Source organism: Nerophis lumbriciformis, linkage group LG15 (assembly GCF_033978685.3).
Source record: "Nerophis lumbriciformis linkage group LG15, RoL_Nlum_v2.1, whole genome shotgun sequence".
Lineage (NCBI taxonomy): Eukaryota > Metazoa > Chordata > Actinopteri > Syngnathiformes > Syngnathidae > Nerophis > Nerophis lumbriciformis.
The window spans coordinates 16,536,694-16,562,471 of record NC_084562.2 but is presented as its reverse complement, the minus strand read 5'-3'; the positions used below and the strand labels follow the sequence as shown (position 1 = coordinate 16,562,471).

Genomic DNA, 25,778 nt, shown 5'->3' with positions numbered 1-25,778 from the left:
GCTAGCTGTATGTACATATTGCATCATTATGCCTCGTTTGTAGGTATATTTGAGCTCATCTAATTTCCTTTTCCAATATCCTATGTGAATGTAATTTATATTTGCATGTCTCATGACACATTATCTGTATATAATATTGGCTGCATTTCTCATTGTTGTTTGTGAGCCATGTTGTTCAGCAAACGTTACCCAGCTTGCAAAGATTGTAATAAATCCATTAGAAGAAGACAGCCTGCCATTTCCTTAAACTTAGACACACACATCTATACCTTTGGCCATTCTCAACCAGTAATTTCCACAAGTTATCTCATCCTGTGAGAAGCCTCCATTTTACGAATGATTTCCAATGTTGCAAAAATGTGTAGAATAAAAATCAAAATACAACATTTCTGTCAACGAAGATTTGCGTCAGCCTTTGATAGTAGGCTAATATAGACACTTAAATCATGTGTTGTCTTCATTATAACCCTAATATAAGGCTTTTATTTGTTTGCGTCTCCAGACAGATTTTTTTTTTGTATTTTTGGTCCAATATGGCTCTTTCAACATTTTGGGTTGCCGACCCCTTATCTAATGCATTGTCATAACTGATAATAATGCTGATTGATGTTGGCTCAAATTTACATATCCCCTTAAGCAAAGCTGTTTTCATTCATATTCTTCCACTACATGTTATTTTTATAATTTAACTTCAAAACGTTGTGATTTTTCTGTAAGAGTTTTGGCCCTAGGCTTCTGTCTTGGCTAATGGTGGTTCACTGTCGGGGTGCCAGTATCCAAACCCTAACCTAATCAGCCAACAGAGTAACCATTCCAATATGTTTATCCAAATGTGAAAACACATAAAAGTCATCAGTATCTTAAAGACCTAGGGGCTTCTCTATAAATAGACAGTGTAGTGTAATACCAAGATCAGTTGTTTACAGTATGAAGTTTGTAAGTAGGACAAAGACCTACATGACACGTTTTGATTAGGTGATGGATTCAGTCATTACTATTACTTCAGGAAATTGATGGAAAACACCACGCCCACACGACTTTCAGGCTTTCTCTAATGAAATATGTTGAATGCTTCAGATACCTCCGAATATAGGTTACATTAAACATATCTTCTCTTAGTGCAACAATATCCAAACTTTCTCCAACAAAGGTCCCATAGGGGAAAAATAGATTTTGTGTAGAGATGCTCAATGATTGTGACCAGATCCAAAATCATTTCTCATACCGCGTTTTTGCTGTCCCTTTGCTCTACATCTTTCCACAGTCTACCCAGACCTTTGTAACATCAGCCTGGCAGCAGTTGGAGATAAACAGAAGCACCAAGAACGCATTGCATTCTGGGATAATGTGTACGGATTCAACATGTCATGCATGAAGAAGGCTGTGGTGCCAGAGGCTGTGGTGGAAGTGGTGAATGCAGACACGCTCATCTCTGAGCCTACAGTCATACAGGTAAATACTGTAGTCTTCAAAAAGTGCAATAGGCTTATTCGATATAATGTAATACAATATTAAGTTAAAAAAGGCATGCAAACATTTTTTCTAGCCAATGTGTTGAACCCAGGATGCACATTTGGGATTCCTGTTAAAGTAGTGGTTGTGTACTTTTCTAAAAACATTAGATCAACAACAGTTGATCAAGTGTCTCAGATTTGATCATTGTTATATGTTTTGATTGATGTTGAACTTATGTTTAGTGCAGTGGTTCTTAACCTTTTTGGAGGTACCGAACCCCACCTGTTTCGTATGCGCATTCACAGAACCCTTCTTTAGTGAAAAATAAAATGGTTTTTTTTTTTTTCAAATTCAAGACAAAGTTATGTTTTTGTTAACACTTTAGTATGGGGAACATATTCTAAGTAACAAAGGCTTAATTTAGAGTTTTTTGGACACAGGGAACATATTATAAGTAACAAAGACTTAATTTAGAGTTTTTTGGACACGGGGAACATATTCTAAGTAACAAAGACTTAATTTAGAGTTTTTTGGACACTAGGGGAACATATTCTAAGTAACAAAGACTTAATTTAGAGTTTTTTGGACACGGGGAACATATTCTAAGTAACAAAGACTTAATTTAGAGTTTTTTGGACACTAGGGGAACATATTCTAAGTAACAAAGACTTAATTTAGAGTTATTTGGTTAGGGTTAGGGTTATAATAAGGCATTAATAAGTACTTAATGATGACTAGTTAAGAGCCAATATGTTACTAATTTGCATGTTAATAAGCAACTAATTAATGGTGAATATGTTCCCCATCCTAAAGTGTTACCATGTTTTTTTACTGGTGCATAAAATGAACCGTGCATGAACATCACCTTGTTCAAACAACAAAACCAACACAGTGCATAAACTCACAACAAATTACACACCTGCAAATCAGTCTGACTTCTGCTGTTGTCGTATCCGTAATACGCCGATAGGGAGAAGTTGTTATTTACACGATGAGTCGGGTGTGTTTTGACCTCCGCCGAACCCCTGAGCCCGAGTCACCAAACCCCTAGGGTTCGATCGAACCCAGGTTAAGAACCACTGGTTTAGTGGAAGAACATTGCACATCACAATACTTGTAGGGATTGAAGGTTATAATAGCATATTTGTGGTTTTATCTTATCAGCTGAAACAAACTACAGTGGTACCCCAGGATACAAGTGCTCAACCTTGCGAGTTTTTCAAGATACCTGCTGTCTTTTGGCTAATTGTCCAATTTAGGTTGCGAGCAGAAATTGTAGTCACGAGCCTCCCCACTGCAAGTAATCGTAGCAAATGCCACAGAGAACCTTTTATGATCTTATGTCTTACTCGCTAGCAATAGCTTAGATGTCAACAAAAATTAGTTTTTCCAACCATGGGAATGGAAAAGTGAGTGAGAAGGCCAGGGCTCAGAAGAACAAGTACACTGTATTCTCGTATTGAAAGAATAAATCCTCCAAAAACATGACCGAGTGAGTAGCTGACTGGCAAAGCAGTTCAACCGTAGCAGTGCTCGTCTGCAACATACCAAAGCAGACTGAATCGTATTCTATAACAGCAGCGAAGGATGTTAAAATAATATCTAAACAGCGCACATTTAGCCATGAAAATATATAGAAGATGTTGATGGTGTTTATGACGGAGAAGCACCTCAAAGGAGATACCGTATAAGTCTTGCGTAATCAAGAGATGCCAATGTCATTGACTCTTTTCTAAATAACTAGATCACATTTTAAATAGTTTGTTTGATAATAATAATTATATGTTAATGTAAGGATAAGATAATGAAAAGCTGCATTTTTTTTCTTTAATCGCTCTATTTAATTTCGTTGATTAATTTATTAACTAATTACCAAGATTATGTTGTTTTAAATGGTCATAATGACTTTATTTAAAATGAGAAATTATAAGACAAAAATAACATGCTTACAAATTTGGGATGGATGACAAATTCCGTACTTTTATAGGTACTGAATTTTGTTGTTACTACCGAGTACCGATTCACGTAAAATTAAACGGTACCAATTTTTGATACCTGGGTTGCATGTGACGTCACTTTGGCAGACTGTATCGGCTCCAGCACTCGGCCAGCAAACAAGCATATTCATGATTTTATGTAATGTTACAATTGTCCATGCAAGCAAGCATGCCTGATAGAAAGCGGCCGAAAGCAAGGCTCCACTTTTCAAGCTAATTCAAGGTTAATTTATATTGGATTTGCCATAGGCATGGTACTGCATGTGGCACCTCCACATTTGGTAGTCAAAACTACAACTAAGATGCACGTTACAGTCAAACAGCTGGTGTGTAATAAATTAATTCCTAGAGCTCACTAATAGACAATATTGGCACATTCAACTTAATACCAATAGACCAGGGGTGCTCACACTTTTTCTGCAGGCGAGCTACTTTTCAATTGATCAAGTCGTGGGGATCTACCTCATTCATATATACAATTTATATTTACTTATTTATGAAATATATGTTTTTGTTAACAAGTTAAAGGTGTTTAATGATAATGCAAGCATGTTTAACACATATAGTTAATATTGTTAATACATTGAAGGTGTTTAATGATAATGCAAGTATGTTTAATACATATAGTTAATATTGTTAACAAGTTAAAGGTGTTTAAAGATAATGCAAGCATGTATAACACATATAGTTAATATTGTTAACAAGTTAAAGGTGGTTAAAAATAATACAAGCATGTTTAACACAAATAGTTAATATTGTTAACAACTTAAAGGTGGTTAAAGATAATACAAGCATGTTTAACACATAGTTAATATTGTTAACAACTTAAAGGTGGTTAAAGATAATACAAGCATGTTTAACACATAGTTAATATTGTTAACAAGTTAAAGGTGGTTAAAGATAATACAAGCATGTTTAACACATATAGATTCCTTTCTTTCATGAAGACAAGAATATAAGTTGGTGTATTACCTGATTGTGATGACTTGCATTGATTGGAATCAGACAGTGGTGATGATAACGTCCGCATTTTCGAATGGAGGAGAAAAAAAGTCCTCCTTTCTGTCAATACCACATGAAAGTGGTTGGTTTTTGGCATCTTATTTGTCCAGCTTCCGTACTCCTTTATATACACTTTACAAGAAATACATTGTCGGCAAACTCCGTAGCTTGCTAGCTTGTGCACGCCAGCTTTCTGAGACTCTTATTTTGGTAGCGCAGGCAGGATGAAGCAGAGCTTTTATTGTGCAACTGTGCAGTCGGTCTTTGAAGTTTTGACGACAGGTACGGCACCAGAGTCTGTTGAAATAAAGTGTTTCTCGCCTTCCAGTCTGTAATTTTAATGAGCTGGCAGCAGCCAGCGTCATCTCAGAAAACCCTCGGGTGCCGTGAATGTCAATCAAGTGACGAAAGTGACGTCATAGTGAAGATTTATGATCGCTCATTTTTAGGACTATTTTTTTAATGCCTGGCTGGTGATCGACTGACACACCCTCCGAGATCGACCGGTAGATCGAGATCGACCGGTAGATCGCGATCGACGTAATGAGCACCCCTGCAATAGACTATTTCCTAGACTACTGCAACATACCAAGGATAAAGTGAAATACATGTATTCTTGCAAAAAGACTCATAAGTGTAAGAAGACAAGATATAACTGCAAAAACTGGACAGCACAGTTATCAGCCTGGAGTTAAATAATAAATAAGATTTTGTTATTAAATCAATGAACATGCAGAAAAGTATGGGTTTCGGGGATTGGTACCGTAGCGATTCAAATGTGAAAGTTACCCATCCCAAATTAAAACAAAGTACGAACATTCCACTTCATCTACTGTGCATTTAACTTCCTTTTCAAGAATCTTCATTACTGAGCCTGCTGTGAACACAGCACTTTTCACCAAGCTGATGGGAGAGCACTGACATTAAAAGAAAGTCAAACACAAGTTCCACATCTAAATCTAGTTACCTTCTCAAATGTCTTTTAGTGTTGCAGTTTGCTCTCTTCTAATTCCTAATACCATTGTGCCTTTTTATCTCTCGTGGGCCTGTTCGCTAACAATGCTCAGTAGCATGTCTTCCACCGATGTGTGGATGTGATGAATGAGGGCAGAAGTTGATATAATGGAATTTGAAACCTCTAATCGATAATTTCTCCCCTCCAGTGACAAATAGACAGCCCTTCTCTCCAAATTACACAGACTCTCATCCATTGGCTCTCATTGATACGATCCAATAACATTCTATTAAGGCTGACTGCAATGCCGTAAAATTGAGAACCCTCTCATGGAATATGCATTCCTGCAAAACTGAGCTTTTTTTTTTCTTAACTCAATGAGAGCAAATTGCATATAGCAAGCTGCACATGTCCAGTTGTGTGCATTATGTTTCATGTTCTGAGTCAATATTAGCTTATTGTGTTTGCCGGTCTGATATAAATTATTTCGTTGTAGTCAATCGGCCATTGTTCCCCATTGCATCCTAAACCTGCAGTACAAATTTCAAAATCTTAGCTACCGATGTATTGATTGTACTATAATTGTACAATCAATGCCTAGAGAAAGATATATTACCGTATTTGCTGCAATATTATCTGAATTGATAGTGATTCTTGAAATACAACAAATATAATCAAACCAGAAAACATTTATGACTAGATGTTTTTCAAGTTTCATGTTTTGTATGAGACTCTTGTGTGTTATTACAGGTATTGTTGTAATATTTCCATTTTACACTCAACAGACAATTGACTGCAACAGAGTGTGTCTGTCAGAGTTGGAGTTCGCGTCTGACTTCTGCTTGAAGATTACCAACACCGGAGACTGCACGGTAGGGTTGTACGGTATACCAGTACTAATAAAGTATCGCGGTACTAATCAATTGAAATCGGTACTATACCACCTTTGAAAAGTACCAGTATCGCTTTTTCATCTGAGTGCTGCTTTGCGACGGTGACTACAGAGCAGAGGCGCATGATGTTGAGTGTGTCAAAATGCACACACAAAGTGCATGCAAGTAATAACATCTTGGAGAGGAAGAATGGCAAAAAATGACAATTCTACTGGTCAATAAAGAGGGTGCGTGAAGCGCAATATGGAGGTATTTGGGCTTCAAAACTTACAATAGAGGTGACGCTTTAAACAGGGATGCACCGCGTTGCAAGTACTGTTTTACATCTTTCCTGCCTGTCGGCTCCCAGACCGTGGTCGAGGAGAGCAGGGGAGGCCTTTCACTTCACAAAGGGTCCGTAAAGCTCCGCTCTTTGGTTTGGTCGGAATGACGAGGCTGTCGATTAGTTACAACTTGGTCACTTTATTTATAATTTCCACAGGGCACAACCGGACATCCACCATGCTATTGACACTCCTGCACATGCTAGCGCTGCCTCTCCTAACTTGCCCACTCACTTACTCACGTCACTCACCCCACATACTGCCATTCTTAAAGGAGCACACTCACACATACCCTACTCTTACAACAGCTGCTTTAGAACACGCCTCGCCAAATGTGATTTATTAGCACCTTTGCTTCGAACTTAGGTAAACATTTAAATAATAAGCATTCAGATCTGCACATCGAGTTATAAAGAGTGACAGGTAATAATGTAGTTTTTACACCTGTCCTGCTGTTCGGTCCGGTGCAGACTGTAGTCGAGTAGCACAGGGAAGACGTTCCCTTCAGGGTCGAAACCATTTCAATGCCTTTTAGTTTATATTTTAACATTGTAAAATTGTTCTTTGACTGTGAGTGTTTAATGTAGTGTAAGATTTTCTGTTAAAATAGAGCAAATATTGACATTTTTTGTAGTTCCCTTTATTTGGAAAAGTATCAAAGTATCGGTATACATTTTGGTACCGGTACTAAATTATTGGTATCGGGACAACCCGACTGCACGGTAAATACAAACACACAAACATGCTCATCAGAACGATATAAAGACAAACACTGAGGCGTCTACAATGCTTGCTTCATACAAAAGTTTGAATTAATGAGTAGATAGTGTTTCCTCAAAGTATGCATATTCTGTTCTCTGATAATAAAACAAAAACTCACTACTTTTTCCGATTTTCTTGTGATCAGACAATATTTTCCCCAACCAGGTAGACTTGACAGGTCTGCCTGGTTGGCCACGCCTATAAGAACAGCTGATAGGCAACACGTCACAGTGGTCAGGTGACCCTTTTGAAGAAGACTGCAGACAGTCAAAACATGTCAGGTAAAGATTCCATCTAATATACCGAAAATATTGTCTGATCATAAGAAAATTTGAAAAAGTATATGAATAAGAAGACATAATTAACCTTTTTTTGGGGGACGGCGTGGCGCAGTGGGAGAGTGGCCGTGGGCAACCCAAGGGTCCCTGGTTCAATCCCCACCTAGTACCAACCTCGTCATGTCCGTTGTGTCCTGAGCAAGACACTTCACCCTTGCTCCTGATGGGTGCTGGTTAGTGCCTTGCATGGCAGCTCCCTCCATCAGTGTGTGAATGTGTGTGTGAATGGGTAAATGTGGAAGTAGTGTCAAAGCGCTTTGAGTACCTTGAAGGTAGAAAAGCGCTATACAAGTACAACCCATTTATCATTTTATTTATTTATTTTTGAGCAACAAACTCAGTGTAGATGGTGAGGCATGTTTGATCCAATAGCTCAGCCTGTTCAAGTGATGATTGGTGGTGGTCTGATGCAACACTATAGTTTTTCTGTGTTGTTTATTGTGAAGTGTTTTGGCAACAGAACCAGATATTTATTTTTTATGTATAACAAGGTATACTAATTACTAATCTTTTGTGGAACTTGACTGAACGGTTTATTAGCATATTTGAAGCAAGCGAGCTTGGCCTGAAACACAACTTTGCTAATGGACTTCCCACAAGCTTCACAGACATCAGTCAGCTCATGTTGATGGATAATGTTACTGTATTTAAGAGGATATCAGTCAATCAGAAAGCTCAGGCTTTTCAATCCAAGCATTGATTTTAATGTGAGGTTGAAATTGAGAAAGTGAATGGTCTCAGCCTTCTTGCCCCAGTTTGTTTTTAAAACAACGCAGTAACATGAAACATCACAACCCATTTTATTTTCCATCCATCCATTTTCTACCGTTTATCCCTTTTCTGGGGTCGTGGGGGGTGCTGGAGCCTATCTCAGCTGCATTCGGGCGGAAGGCGGTGTACACCCTGGACAAGTCGCCACTTCATCGCAAGGCCAACACAGATAGACAGACAACATTCACACTCACATTCACACACTAGGGCCAATTTAGTGTTGCCAATCAACCAAACTCCATGTGAAACAAGATATATATTTCTTATTTAAATTAAAACTGCTAGCAAGAGGCGACTAACAATGCAGGTAACTGGGAGTCATCCATTTCGCCTAAAAACCTCCTTTAAAAAAACATCCAAAACTCTACCTCTGTCAGGACCTACCAACCAGTAGTAAAAATACAGGCGGTGATCCGGTTCGCACCGAAAATTTAATCACTTATCCCTATCCTAGTTCTGGCATTTCCTGAAAGTTCAATCAAAATGTACTCATAACGTTTTGTTCCATCTATAGCAGCATTAAAGAAATATAGTGAAGCCTCTCATCCACTGTCTTTATCTGTGTGAGTGGAGGCTGCAAGCACACGCACACACTTAAGTTGAAGCTCATAATGTAAACCTCAGGCCCAAAATCTAATCAGTTGTTCTTATTCCACCTCGTACAGGTCCTGAAAGTTTAAAGAAAATCCGCCCATAACTTAGTTGTTTTGCTAATAAACTGTCAGACAGACAAAACAACAACAATGATTATATAACTTTATTAAATATAATTTTACTTGCAGAAAACAATGCAAAATATTAATGTATATCGGGTGAATTAAATAAATGAATATTTAAAGGGGTCATAATTTTTATGACTTGATGGGGTCCCTGGGACCCCATTTTGAAAATTCCTAGCGCCAACACTGATGGAGTATTGGTATTGGTGCGTGCAAAACAGCAGTAGGCGGCTGTGGCCTGCGGGCCGGTTCTAACACTAATCAAATATCATCCCGGGTGTCATGATCCGTGGTCCGGATCATGTTTTGTATTTTCTGTTAGTTTTGGACTCTTTTAGTTCCTGTTTGTGCACCTCTGAGTTTGTTTTGGTTGCTCATTGTGTTCACCTGTCTCTGATTAGTGTTCGCCCGCTCACCTACTACACGAGCACTAATCAGAGGCATTATTTAAGCTTGCCTTAGCCAGTCAGTCGGCCTGGCGTCATTGTTTGCTTCATGCCTTGTCTACGTAAGATTTGTTTGTTTCATGCCACAGTTTCGTGAGTATTCCTTGTCCATAGTCTATGCCAGGGGTCGGCAACCCGCGGCTCCGGAGCCGCATGCGGCTCTTTGATCACTCTGATGCGGCTCAGCTGCATACTTGCCAATCCCTCCCGATTTTCCAGGGAGACTACGGATTTCAGTACCTCTCGCAGAAAACTACCGGGATTAATATTCTCAGATTTTCACCCTTACAATAATATTAAGGGCGTGCCATGATGGTACAGCAGTCTGTATAAACGGCGTGCCAGCCCAGCCTCTTGTTATATGCATCTTCTGCTTGCACACGTAAGTGACAGCAAGGCATACTTGGTCAACAGCCACACAGGTTACACTGACGTTGGCCATATAAAACAACTATAACACTCTTACTAATAATGCGCCACACTTTGAACCAAAACCAAACAAGAATGACAAACACATTTCGGGAGAACATCTGCACCTTAACACAACATAAACACAACAGAACAAATACCCAGAATCCCATGCAGCCCTGACTCTTCCGGGCTACATTATACACCCCTGCTACCACCAAACCCCGCCCCCACCCCAACCCTGCTCCCTCACACATCAACCCCCCCTACTATGATTTTTCGAGAATTAAATTATGTTTTTACCTGCACGCCTTGTCCGGAGTGGTCCGTCTGCATTTCGGGAGAACGAACCCCGCAGTAAGCTGCGAAAACCCTGTCGTGACACCGGGTGCCATAGTTACCGTATTTTTCGGAGTATAAGTCGCTTCGGAGTATAAGTCGCACCAGCCGAAAATGCATAATAAAGAAGGAAAAAAACATACATAAGTCGCACAGGAGTATAAGTCGCATTTTTTGGGGACATTTATTTGATAAAACCCAACACCAAGAATACACATTTGAAAGGCAATTTAAAATAAATAAAGAATAGTGAACAACAGGCTGAATAAGTGTACCTTATATGAGGCATAAATAACCAACTGAGAACGTGCCTGGTATGTTAACGTAACATATTATGGTAAAAGTCATTCAAATAACTATAACATATAGAACATGCTATACGTTTACCAAACAATCTGTCACTCCTAATCGCTAAATCCCATGAAATCTTATATGTCTAGTCTCTTACGTGAATGAGCTAAATAATATTATTTGATATTTTACGGTAATGTGTTAATAATTTCACACACAAGTCGCTCCTGAGTATAAGTCGCACCCCCGGCCAAACTATGTAAAAAAAACTGCGACTTATAGTCCGAAAAATACGATAATTCATTTGCGGGCCGGATCTGGCCCCCGGGCCTAGACTTTGACACCCCTGCTCTATAACATCAAAATCATTGAATCAGCTTCACTTGACAGGAATACAACTACAGTTCAAAATGATGTACATTTGTCAAAAAAAATGACTACAGTCTGACTTTCGGGACCAATTTGAAGTTTAAAGCTACAATATCGGCGAATGTCACAAATGATTGCTACTCATGAATGAAGTTGTTTCCTTTGTGGGGGTCAGCTAAAAACACAAAAGTGCGTACAATGCTTTATGAGCCTATTTGGTGAGGTGCTAGCAGCTATTTTTTTTCCTCCTTCAACCTGCCTCATCGAACTTTCTCCCAACGACAGAGCCACATTTCAGGGTGTTGTGAGCCGCCCGCAGCAGAAGATCCTCAGTTTAATGTCTGATATTCTGCATTGTGGCGCATGTAGAGGAGCAGCGTTTGTTACTGCACTGTTTGGTGCGTAGGTTTTAATGGATAATCAATATGGTTATTATCTGGCTTGTGTTCACTTGGAGATGAGGCTGTTGTATTTGATTAGATTGTAGACATTTTTTCTTTTTTTTTCCTTTTTTTTACCCAAGTCATGTCCATAGGATTCTGAAAAACAGATTGTGGGACATTATTGGCAGGGGGGCTTCTTGCCCTTTTCCTGTTGCAAATTGTCTTTCTCTTGCTTTTTTATGCTCAACAACACAGCCTCCTCTTGATATAGAAGAGTATTCAAGTGCCTTGAGATGTTATAAACAATGGGATGCATCGCTCATCACTCCTACCGAAAGCCACGCTTATACAATGCAGGTGTTTTGTGAAATAGGTATCAGGAGTCTACATTGTCCGTACTCTCCTACAGCATCAAAGCTGCTTGTCCTCAGGATTTACGGATGATTATTGACTGTGCTGTGCTGCCATAAAGATACTGATCTGGAGTCAGTATTGTCTGCAGATCTTCAGTGGTAGTTAAGGTTAGGATGTGTGAAGGGTAAACTGCTCCTGGACCAGTGCTCAGGGATTGGTGAGAAAGAGCTGCTGCGCCTCTCGCCCAATGATGGAGCGCCTGCTTTTGTTCTCCTGTCGACAGTCCATTCATCAGCTCAGCCTGCCTAACCTTGCATTAAATGAACAGCACAACCCCTGCGTCTGTGCCGCTCACACTCGAGATAAATCCTTGCTCATGTTTTTTTTCCTCTAGCTACCCTTTCTTCACCCCCTCTTTACATCTCATAGCCTTGTATATATGTTGTCTTCTTTTGAATAGCCCAGAACCATTGCATAAACCCGGGACAGAAAATGAGTCTGGATCCCTGGTTCCTACATAATACATAAGATAAGAGGAAAAAGTCGAACTGATGTAGCATTGTTGTTTACAACTTGCAAGTAAATGTAATTTACAATTGCGGTGGAACATTTTTAAGGCCACTTTAGGCCCTGTCGCACTGCAGAAAGTAAACATTTCTCATCAGCTCTGATGGAGTAAGCAGGAGATAATGACTTTAATTTAAAACGTTATTACTCCTGAGGGGCAAAAACCGTTGAAACTATACGATCCAACTAGGGCTGTCTTCGACTAAGGATTTTCATAGTTGAATCTGATTGAATCTGAGTCGTTTTTGGGGGGTTTTTAAGAGCAAAGCTAATGCTAGTAATCCCCACAAATAAATCTTATTTGTGACTTTTTCCACCTCAAAGAAAAAAGCTATAACACTCCGATAAACAAATAATTATGGTGGCGATTGGATGGTTTCGTGAAGTTGTTGGACTTCAGGTCTAGCAAAGTGCCAAGAAGACGATCAAACTTACCGTATTTTCCGGACCACAGGGCGCACCGGATTATAAAGCGCACTGCCGATGAATGGTCTTTTTTAAAATGTTTTTTCATATATTAGGTGCACCGGATTATAGGGCGCATTAAAGGAGTCATATCATTATTTTTTTCTAAATGTAAAACACTTCCTTGTAGTCTACATAACATGTAATGGTAGTTCTTGGGTCAAAATGTTGCATAGATTATGTTTTACAGATCATCTTCAAGCCGCTTTCAGACAGTCGCTTCCGGATGCACTGTTTCGTGGGCGGTCTTATTTACGTGGCTCACCTTCGACAGCGTCTTCTCCCCGTCATCTTTGTTGTAGCGGTGTAGCGTGCAAGGACGGGAGTGGAAGAAGTGTCGAAAGATGGAGCTAACTGTTTTAATGACATTCAAACTTTAATTAAATCAATAACGGAGCAGCATCTCCTCATCCGGAAACAACCACACCGGAAATATGTCCCGTGAAAAAACGTCTGTCCGGAACTCTAATAACTTAAGTTCCTTGGGTGAATAATATACACTCACTACACCGGTATGTTTTAGCGATTTCATGGCGAGTTTACTGACAGATATAAGTAAGAACTTTACACTACTTTTTATTAGAAATGGCAACAGCGGAGGATGAATGTCCCATAACAAAAAGATAGAGAAAAAGAAGAAGCTTATCGACTACGGTGTTGGCGCAGACGCGCGCAATTTTTCAGGACTTATGCAGATCCCAAATACACATCAGCAGGTACCAGAAGGTAAGAAAAGTTGCTTTTGCATAATATTGCGAAACAAAACGCCAGATAATATGTCTTACCTTATACACACACCATAATAATACTTGTGTGTTTAATGCGGCAACAATCCTTCAAGCGGTGCGGCTTCATAACTTACCAACGTTGCACTAAAACATTTTGATGGATTTTTGAGCGCCATGTGTACCGTATTTTTCGGAGTATAAGTCGCACCGGAGTATAAGTCGCACCTGCCCAAAATGCATAATAAAAAAGGAAAAAAACATATATAAGTCGCACTGGAGCCCGGCTAAACTATGAAAAAAAACTGCGACTTATAGTCCGAAAAATACGGTAATGTTTTATATTTTCAATGGAACATTTAAAATGTTGGTGTTGTTTACTTGAGTCATATTGCAGTCTACACTGGGGCCTCTGCGCGTTTATACTTGAGTCTGACAAAGATCACACTTTACTTGCATTGTAAACGTTAGCTGGAAAAAAATCTGATTTTGATCAAATCAGATGGAGGGCCGCTTCGGCCTGCAGTGTAAACGTAGTCTAAGACTGGGGTTCTTACCTTTTTTTAACCCGGGGCCCAACTTTTCCACTACAGAGGCGTTTGGGACCCACTCAAATAATACCACTGGATTAGTAATATTACGCTTGATTTTAATGGTATTCAGTATCTACCCTATTTACATTTATAACATGATATAAAACGTGTATATCACAAAGATTACTATCAGGGCTTAGGTCAGGCTGATTACAAAAATAAATACTAATGAAATATACTGCAAATATTAAATAATAATTACATTTACATAACATTTTAACTAAATTATTAAATAATAATAATAATAAATGTTTCTTAAATAAACTGTCAATAAAATTAAAGTGCAAATAAAAATACAATTTCATTACTTAAGTCATAATACCGTTGGTCCTTGGGTCGTCTCTTGGGGGCTTTTTGCACTTTTCGTGCGCCAAAGGTTAGTTTTTTTTGGGCAGCTTTTTTCTTCTCGGGCTTTCGGCCATGGATACCAGCCATGTTTCGGGGGCGGCTCGTAAGGTTTGAGGTGTCATAGCCATTGTGTTTTTTCTTCCTCGCGGAGTGTTTGCAGGAAATCTGAGGGATGTTTTACTCTGGCACGACCAATGCCATGTTTGTTTACACTGTGAGGTCCAGTAAGCTTAAGGCCCCTTCTACACCAAGGTATCCAGGGTAAATCCAACCTAACCTTATCCTTGTCCACACACACAATGATCGTTTAAGACCCCTCCGTCCTGCGGCGCAACGCAACCTAGTACGCATGCGTGGAAAATACGCACTTCATAGTCACCTCCAGTGTTGCTTTGTGTGCAAGTTCTTAAATAAAATGTAACTTATCTGAACAATATCCAGTGTTGTGGTATTTCAATTAACTGGAATCCAGTGTGCTGTGGGGCCCTATTGTGGTGAATCACACCTGAGCCATCATAAATTAATCAAATCTTTAATGCACATGTGATGAAGAACATTTTACAACAATCAATCTAGGGATCTAGGTATCTGGTGAGGACACTCCTCACTCTTTTGCCTTCACCTTAATTGTCCATTCGTTTTTGGTGACTCTACTCTGGACCTAGACGTTAAGTCCGCGACATACATGGCGGACAATATCTAACAAAGTCTTCTTTGCCAGTCCAAAAGCATTCGCCGTTTTCCATAGTCTTCCCTCGACGGCCAGGTAATACAAAGCACACGCTACCTTTTTTTTTTTATCACATCCACGGGAGCCCGCATTCTCGTCGGCTCTCCTTCAACAAATGGACAAAGTTTTTCGGTAAGTAGAATCAAAGCTGACCTGGACATTCAAAAGTTCTCTTGTCGTCTGAGAAGTGTTGTATCCCAAATAGCTGCAATCGCTCTCTCTTAGGGTATTCATGTGTGATTTCCACAAACGTCTGTACATGTAGAAGAAGGAGAAACACGGGCATGTCTGGATGACTCGCCTCCATATTTCAAGTGGTTAGCTTGGAGTTACGAAACCACTTCATTATGAAGCTGGCTGTGGCGGGTTCTTTCCGAACCCAGTTTGTAAACGATCGATGAGTCCATACAAAGCTAAGAGCCGGAGATTCAAGACATAGACGGCGCACTTACCCGTGTAAAAAAATATCCAGTGAGGGGAATCTTTAGCGATTATTTAGTGTGGCCGAAACGAGGCTTAGGCTAAATAATTATTAGTTTAAGGGGCTATCCGGTTTAGTGCAGACATAACCTAAGGCAGGGGTCAGCAACCCCCGGCTCTTTAGCGCCGCCCGAGTGGCTCTCTGGAGCTTTTTCAAAAATGTATGAAAAATGGAAAAAGATGAGGGGAAAAAATATATTTTTTGTTTTAATATGGTTTCTGTAGGAGGACAAACATGACACAAACCTCCCTAATTGTTATAAAGCACATTGTTTATATTAAACATGCTTCACTGACTCAAGTATTTGGCGAGCGCCGTTTTGTCCTACTAATTTTGGCGGTCCTTGAACTCACCGTAGTTTGTTTACATCAGGGGTCGGCAACCCAAAATGTTGAAAGAGCCATATTGGACCAAAAATACAAAAACAAATCTGTCTGGAGCCGCAACAAATTAAAAGCCATATTACATACAGATAGTGTGTCATGAGATATACATTGAATTGAGATGACTTAAAGGAAACTAAATGACCTCAAATATAGCTACAAATGAGGCATAATGATGCAATATGTACATATAGCTAGCCTTAATAGCATGTTAGCATAGATTAGCTTGCAGTGGCCAAATATGTCTGATTAGCACTCCACACAAGTCAACAACATCAACAAAACTCACCTCTGTGCATTCATGCACAACGTTAAAAGTTTGGTGGACAAAATGAGACAGAAAAAGAAGTGGCATAAAACACGTCCTCGAAAGTCGGAGAAAGTTATACATGTAAACAAACTATGGTGAGTTCAAGGACCGCCAAAATTAGTAGGACAAAACGGCGCTCGCCAAATACTTGAGTCAGTGAAGCATGTTTAATATAAACAGTGTGCTTTATAACAATTAGGGAGGTTTGTGTCATGTTTGTCCTACAGAAACCATATTAAAACAAAAAATATATTTTTTTCCCCTCATCTTTTTCCATTTTTCATACATTTTTGAAAAAACTCCAGAGAGCCACTCGGGCTTAAATAAAGAGCCGCGGGTTGCCGACCCCTGGTTTACATGTATAACTTTCTCCGACTTTCGAGGACGTGTTTTATGCCACTTCTTTTTCTGTCTCATTTTGTCCACCAAACTTTTAACGTTGTGCATGATGAATGCACAAAGGTGAGTTTTGTTGATGTTATTGACTTGTGTGGAGTGCTAACCAGACATATTTGGTCACTGCATGACTGCAAGCTAATCTATGCTAACATGCTATATAGGCTAGCTATATGTACATATTGCATCATTATGCTTAATTTGTAGCTATATTTGAGGTCATTTAGTTTCCTTTAAGTCATCTCAATTCAATGTATATCTCATGACACACTATCTGTATGTAATATGGCTTTTAATTTGTTGCGGCTCCAGACAGATTTGTTTTTGTATTTTTGGTCCAATATGGCTCTTTCAACATTTTGGGTTGCCGACCCCTGACCTAAGCAAGTGTTGCACAATATAGACAATCTTGCTTTATCCGATTCATCGGTGTAATGTCATAATTCGTAATATAAGACCGAAAATTATGGCGCACTTGACGTGCACCTTCAAAAAATATAGTGTGGGGTGGTGTTGTGACGACTGTAGCAAATGCTGAATTTTGTACGGTGGTCAGGGAAGAAGTTGGGGACCTCCGATGGCTTTGGTTGTGTTTTTTAATTAACGAAGCTCAGTGATGCAGCTGTCCACGGTCTGTTTCGCACAGCTGAAAAAGGACTTTCTCCAGCTGTTACAGAGCACTTATTTGCGTGTTGTCTGAGGGCATCATGTGTGAGGAAACTCTGGTTGGAACGAAGACTCGGTGAGGACGGCTCGTGTGCCATCTCACCGGAACAACGGCAATCTGGCAGAGGGTGAGAGGAGAGGCAGGGGAGGGAATCCACACCGATGTGCCTGTGAGGTGGTCATGCTTGAAGCCTCCACGCCTGGGTAAACCCTATCAAAAGCGCATTAGACCTCTCCCCCCGCCCCCCGTTCCCGTCAGCAATCCTCCCTTTTCCTCCTTTACATGACCCCCCCATCCCCGTTGTATAATAGTATCTGGCCTGACCACGCGGTTAACTGACACATAGCCAGGCGAAAGGGGAGCAATGATAAATTGCTCCCTGTTGGTGTTATCCATGATGATAATTATTAATTCCCCCCCCCCCTTCTCTTCCTGGAGACTTGGCCAGAGCGTCGCAATGGAGCAGAACCTCCTCCACGGACCATCAGGAAGCCCAGTGTCATCACTTATCACAGACACATTTAGGGCCCGGGGGCAAAACACTGATGAAAATGAAATGCACTCATTCTGCTTTTTCCTGTTTTTTCAAGTGTGGCTGTGTGTATGTATGTGGCGTCAGAGGTGCTTGCTTGCCTTCAGCTTTGGTCAATGAGCATTTTTAATACAACGGTGCTGTGACAGGAGTTGGATGTTGGCGCAGAGCAGAAACGGTCTACCTTTCGAGCACTTTGTTTCACTGCATTAAGTTTCATTTACACCGGTGGACCATGGCATAACTTATTTCCTTATATTGGCTACATCTGCCTTTTACTGCTAAAATACACTATATTGCCAAAAGTATTAGGCCACCTGCCTTGACTCACATATGAACTTGAAGTGCCATCCCATTCCTATCCTGGAGCATTCATAGTTCCTTTCACTGGAACTAAGGAGCCAAGCCCATCTCCTGAAAAACAACCCCACACCATAATTCCTCCTCCACCAAATTTCACACTCTGCACAATGCAGTCCGAAATGTGACGTTCTTCTGGCAACCTCCAAACAGACTCGTCCATCAGATTGCCAGGTGATTCATCACTCCAGAGCAGTGTTTTTCAACCACTGTGCCGCGGCACACTAGTGTGCCGTGAGATATTGTTTGGTGTGCCGTGGGCATACTTGCCAACCCTCCCGAATTTTCCGGGGGAATCCCGAAATTCAGCGCCTCTCCCGAAAACCTCCCGGGACAAATATTCTCCCGAAATTCTCCCGATTTTCAGCCGGAGCTGGAGGCCACGCCCCCTCCAGCTCCATGCGACCTGAGTGAGGACAGCCTTTTTTTTATGACAGGAGGACAACAGAGTGACAAGAACTAAATCATCCAGACTCGAGACACATTGTATTATTATGTTTATCTTACCTAAAAATAAATATATTTATTAATTACAAAAAAAAACTAAATACATTTTTACTATATTTTGCTAAAAACATCAAAATTAATTGTGTTTTTATTTGTATTTTTTCTGACTCCTTATTACATCCAGCCATAGAATTATACATTAAAATAAACATATATGGAATAATTAATTTTAAATGATCATAATAATTCATTTAAAATTACCATATTTAATTATTAAAATAATTGCTTGTATATCAACAACTTTAGCATTTTATTCATTACATTTTGAAGCTCTCAGAAGCCATGTTATATTATATCCTTAAGATTTATTTATGCAAGTTTGAAGTATCAATTATCTAAACACAGTTTTGTTTGCATATTTTCAGGATGTAGATATATATATATATATATATATATATATATATATATATATATATATATATATATATATATATATATGTCAATATACACCTCCCCTCTTAACCACGCCCCCGCCCACAACCACGCCCCAGTCCCACCCCCGACCACGCCCCCACCCCACCCCCATATATATATATATATATATATATATATATATATATATGAAATACTTGACTTGGTGAATTCTAGCTGTCAATATACACCTCCCCTCTTAACCACGCCCCCGCCCAGTCCCACCCCCGACCACGCCCCCACCCCTTGGGGTGCCAACCTTGAGGTCTCAAGGTTGGCAAGTATGGCCGTGGGAAATTTTGCAACTTCACCTAATTGGTCCAAAAAAATATTTTTTTGCAAATCAATACCGTATTTTTTGGACTATAAGTCGCTCCGGAGTATAAGTCGCACTGGCCAAAAAAGCATAATAAAGAAGGAAAAAAACATATATAAGTCACACTGGAGTGTAAGTCGCATTTTTTGGGGAAGTTTATTTCATAAAACCCAACACCAAGAATAGACATTTGAAAGGCAATTTAAAATAAATAAAGAATAGTGAACAACAGGCTGAATAAGTGTATGTTATATGACGCATAAATAACCAACTGAGAACGTGCCTGGCATGTTAACGTAACATATTATGGTAAGAGTCATTCAAATAACTATAACATATAGATCATGCTATACGTTTACCAAACAATCTGTCACTCCTAATCGCTAAATCCCATGAAATCTTATACGTCTAGTCTCTTACGTGAATGAGCTAAATAATATTATTTGATATTTTACGGTAATGTGTTAATAATTTCACACATAAGTCGCTCCTGAGTATAAGTCGCACCCCCGACCAAACTATGAAAAAAACTGCAACTTATAGTCCAAAAAATACGGTAATTATAATCTGCAAATAATGTGCCGTTGTCGAGTATCTGTGCTGTATAGAGCTCGGCAGGTTAACCATGTAATACTCCATATCAGTAGGTGGCAGCAGGTAGTTCATTACTTTGTAGAAGTCGGAAAGCGTCGAGGATGGTTTGTCGTGATCCCAACATACAGAGCACAGCGGGAGACAGCGTGCAGGTAAAATGGTATGCAATGATTAAACCAAAAATTAACAAAAGGGAAAGAAAAAGGGGCTGAAGCTTCGGGATGGCTATGCAAAACGAAAGTAAAACTGAACTTGCGACAAGGTAAACAAAAACAGAATGCTGGACGACAGCAAAGACTTACAGCGTGTGGAGCAGAGATGGCGTCCACAAAGTACATCCGTACATGACATGACAATCAACAATGTCCCCACAAAGAAGGATAGCGTACGCACAACTTAAATAGTCTCGATTGCTAACACAAAGCAGGTCAGGCAATATCACTCAAAGGAAGGCGTGAAGCTGCTACAGGAAAACAAACAACAAAACAGAAAGGAAGAGTCACCAAAATAACAGCGCAAGACAGGAACTAAAGCACTACACACAGGAAAACAACAACAGACTCAAAATAAGGCACGACAACCTGGTGGAGTTTCATTTTTTAACCTTTTCTGCTGGTGGTGTGCCTCCGTATTTTCTTTATTAAAAAAATGTGCCTTGGCTCAAAAAAGATTGAAAAACACTGCTCCAGAGAACACGTCTCCACTGCTCTAGAGTTCAGTGCTTTACACCACTGCAACCGACGCTTTGCATTGGACTTGGTGATGTATGGCTTAGATAAAGCTGCTCGGCCATGGAAACCCATTCCATGAAGCTCTCTGCTTACTGTACGTGGGCTAATTGAAGTTTGGAGCTCTGTAGCAACTGACTGTGCAGAAAGTCTGCGACATCTTTGCACTATGCGCTTCAGCATGCGCCGACCCCTCTCTGTCAGTTTACGTGGCCTACCACTTCGTGGCTGAGTTGCTGTTGTTCCCAAACTCTTCCATTTTCTTATAACAAAGCCGACAGTTGACTTTGGAATATTTAGGAGCGAGGAAATTTCACGACTGGATTTGTTGCACAGGTGGCATCCTACGACCGTTCCACGCTGGAAATCACTGAGCTCCTGAGAGCGGCCCATTCTTTCACAAATGTTTGTAGAAAAAATTTTTTTGTAGAAATGTGTCCATGCCAAAGTGCTTGATTTTATACACCTGTGGCCGGGCCAAGTGATTAGGACACCTGATTCTGATCATTTGGATGGGTGGCCAAATACTTTTGGCAATATAGTGTATTTCAGTGACATGTCAAGACATGGGCTCCACAAGATGCTGGGTTACAGTATCTGACAGGGATGCGCCGATAGATAGGCCACCGATCAGGATCGGACGATTTTCTTGGAAAAAGTATTACTGCCTTTTAATGTCGATTACAAAAGCCCTTCCCTCGGTGAGCAGCTATTAACAGGGAAATAGAACGTAGAATAATAAGAGTCTAGGGCAGGTGTACAAAACGCTAAAATAGTGATTCTAATGATCAATAAACATATGCTTTAGCACCTATAACACAAAGCTGACAAAGTTGTGTAAATATATATAACGTCTGTTTTTAGCTTTTTTTCAACTTTTTATTCACAAAATAAAGAAATATCACTACGCCCCCCCCGCCTGTTTTGACTTTTCAGTATGTGGCCCATGGTGGAAAACGTTTGAACACCCTGGTATAGAGAGAGGATAATATAGAGGACAATACAATCTTGCATGTATGGCGATGAACTTTATAAATTGCTTTTTGTTTATCAAGCATCTTTTCAGCCGATTCAAAACCACCCCCTGAAAGTGTATATCCTTGTAATGGATTAATTAGAATAATAAGCTTGGTTAAAATATAATGTTTTACAGCATACCTTAAATGCATTTATTAGTAGTAATGGCCAAATATTGATTTAATTTAAAATTAAACTAGTGTCCGGTAGATAAACCTTTCAATCTTACTTAGTGAGGGTGCTATTTAAAAAAACTAACAGCAGAGGTGGGTAGTAACGCGCTACATTTACTCCATCTACTTGAGTAACTTTTGGGATAAATTGTACTTCTAAGAGTAGTTTTAATGCAACATACTTTTACTTTTACTTGAGTATATTTATAGAGAAGAATCGCTACTTTTACTCCACTCCATTTATCTACATTCAGCTCGCTACTCGCTACTGATTTTTATCGATCTGTTAATGCACGCTTTATTTGTTTTGGTTTGTCAGACAGACCTTCAAAGTAGGATCTATCACATGCCTGCGTTTCACCAATCAAATGCAGTCACTGGTGACGTTTGACTCCGTTTCACCAATCAAACAGAGCCAGGCGGTCATGTGATTAACTGAACATAAAGTTTCAGCGGCAAACAACAACAAGCTTCAGCTTACATGAACTCAACGTCAAATTTGAGGAAGCACATCGCGGTAAGTAACGTTAGTAGATATTTCGGCTGTCACCGTAGACTGATGTTAGCTTCCCTGCTATGAATCACTGTCAAATGTACATCGTGTAGGGACATTTATTAACGCACTGCGGCCTCATAGATAGACAGACAGATATACACACACACACAGTCGCACACACACACGCATGCATAGAAACACCAATCAGAAGTGCACAGTGTGTTCCCAGGTGCAGTCCACACCTATCAGTTTATGGTTTGCGTAAAGGCTAACTTGTTATTTTCCTTTGTAATCTCTGCCTACTGAGCCTATGGTGCTGTTAAGTTATTGTGGCTCAATTTGCCTTAATTTTTTTATGTTAATGTATTATTATTTAATAAATATTATTGTTTTAGTTTCTTAAGAGATATTCCCGGCTCTGAATTTGCTCATTGCTATTTTTATGTTTTTGTGCATTATTTGTTGCCGTCATCATTAAACGAACAGGTTACTCATCAGTTACTCAGTACTTGAGTAGTTTTTTCACAACATACTTTTTACTTTTAGTCAAGTAAATATTTGGGTGACTACTCCTTACTTTTACTTGAGTAATGCATCTCTAAAGTAACAGTACTCTTACTTGAGTACAATTTCTGGCGACTCTACCCACCTCTGACTAGCAGTAATACAGCCAGCTAATTGACAACAGTTGTATTACTGCCCATTAACTCCATCAATGAATTAATATTATTGCGAAAATAACATAAATCATACAGACTATATAACTCTCTTCCCTTGTCTCGTATAAATATACAACATGGCATAATAATGATGAAGTGTACATAGTACGAGTGCAAACTTGAATTTGAATTGATTTAATGTTAAGCGCTTCCATCTTTAACCATCATTTTGTGCTCATGTTTCACTGTGGCCAAATTTCAAAGTTACATAAAACAAACGTCGATCAGTCTGGCTTATGAGCGGTTGTCATTAACAAGGCACAGTGAGGATCATCTCCATCTGAGAGAAGTGGAAGCGCTTTGCCTGCCGAGTAATTACAGCAAATTTCCCAATTACCACAGCACTGAGCATCTCTGCTGCGTTCATTACAAGCCGTAATTGTATTGGGGTGACATGCTCTTTTTTTCCCTTCTACTTTGTCCTCTTTTGCTGCTTTAAGCCTTGAGCTAGTGCTGCCACTCTAGCCTGAATCAGAAAAGATCTGGAGCTGTTTACCACACTTCACCTCTCCAGTCAGTGCACACCGAGGGGGGGAATAGCTTTTCAAACGGAATCTCCCCCGTCTTTGCTGCATTGATTCAGCTCTTCTTTGTCTCGGAGAGCCAGCCTCCAAGTTGTCAGCTGCGTCAGGATTAAAAGCTATTAGTTCTGCATCATTGCCACTACAAGTGTGCTCCTGAGATTGATAGAGTACCTCTCTTCCTCCAGTGGGGGGAGAAATGCAAGCGGAATTATCCTGGGGGTTGCTTTTTGTGCACCAAAAGCATGGGCAGTCCCTCCATTCTTGTGTTCATCTGGGGACCTATGATGATCCTAATCTCCATTTGACACGTTTCCTTCTGGTCTACATCAATGTGTTTCAACCTTTTTTGAGCCAAGGCACATTTTTTTTTGTTGAAAAAATTTGGAGGCACAAAATTAAACTCAGCAGCCGATATTGACAGTAAAAAGTCGTTCCTGCAATTGTTTGATATGAATTCAAACCATAACCAACCATGCCTCACTATAGCTCTTGTCTCACATCGTGACATATTTGTAGTTTGTTGGTGTTTTCCTGTGTGTAGTGTTTTAGTCCTTGTCTTGTGCTCCTATTTTGGTGGCTTTTCTTGTTTTGTTGGTATTCTCCTGTAGCAGTTTCATGTCTTCCTTTGAGCGCTATTCCCCGCGCCCGCTTTGTTTTACCAACTTATACCATGCCAACTTTATTTATAAAGCCCTTTAAATGCAGATGAATTATCTATTTTCGATGTTTTTCATATATAAGGTGCACCGGATTATAAAGCGCATTAAAGGAGTCATATTATTATTATTTTTTCTAAATGTAAAACACTTCCTTGTGCTCTACATTACATGTAATGGTGGCTCTTTGGTCAAAATGTTGCATAGATTATGTTTTACAGATCATCTTCAAGCCTCTTTCTGACAATCGTTTCAGGATGCACTGTTTTGTGGGCGGTCTTATTTACGTGGCTCACCTTCGGCAGCCTCTTCTCCCCGTCATCTTTGTTGTAGCGGTGTAGCGTGCAAGGACGGGAGTGGAAGAAGTGTCAAAAGATGGAGCTAACCGTTTTAATGACATTGAGACTTTACTTAAATCAGTAACGGAGCAGCATCTCTTCATCCGATAACAACAACAAGGCCGGAAATGTGTCCCGTGAAAAACCGTCCGACCGGAACGCTCTAATAACTAAAGTTCCTTGGGTGAATAATGTAAACTCACTACACCGGTATGTTTTGGCGTTTTCATGGCGAATTTTCTGACAGATATAAGTAAGAACTTTACACTACTTTATATTAGACATGGCAACAGCGGAGGATGAATGTCCCATAACAAGAAGATAGAGAAAAAGAAGAAGCTTATCGACTATTTTTCAGGATTTATGCAGATCCCAAATACAGATCAGCAGGTACCAGAAGGTAAGAAAAGTTTCTTTTGCATAATATTGCCAAGCAAAACGCCAGACAATGTCTTACCTTATACACACACCATAATAATACTTGTTTGTTTAATACGGCGACAATCCATCATGCGGTGCGGCTTCATAGCTTACAAATGTCGTACTAAAACATTTTGATCGATTTCTGAGCGCCGTGTGTAATGTTCTATATTTTCAATGGAACATATAAAATGTTGGTGTTGTTTACTTGAGTCATATTGCTGTCTACACGTATCTCTTATGTTTGACTGTCATTACTGGTCACACTTATCATTACCCCATGTACCAAAAAAAAATTGCTTCGAGTTCGGTAAGCAAAACCAGAATAATTTCGTACATTAGGCGCACCGGGTTATAAGGCGCACTGTCGAGTTTTGAGGGGAAGAAAAGGATTTTAGGGCGCCTTACAGTCCGGAAAATACGGTATTCATAAGTCTACAGTTAAAAAGGAGTGTTCACACCTTGGAGAGCTGTTGCATCAGGTGGATTGACATAAATCATGGCTCCAACCCAACAG

The 25,778-nt window shown here is 39.8% G+C and overlaps 1 protein-coding gene across 1 annotated transcript in view; it reads left to right on the top strand.

Annotated features, from left to right (window-relative positions):
• prmt3 (protein arginine methyltransferase 3) overlaps window positions 1-25,778 on the top strand; it is a 132,552-nt gene that overhangs the window by 79,177 nt on the left and 27,597 nt on the right. Inside the window, exons 12-13 of the mRNA XM_061975362.2 lie at window positions 1,265-1,452; window positions 6,195-6,281. Of these exons, the coding sequence (XP_061831346.1) occupies window positions 1,265-1,452; window positions 6,195-6,281 (275 nt within the window). The remainder of the gene's footprint in view (window positions 1-1,264; window positions 1,453-6,194; window positions 6,282-25,778) is intronic.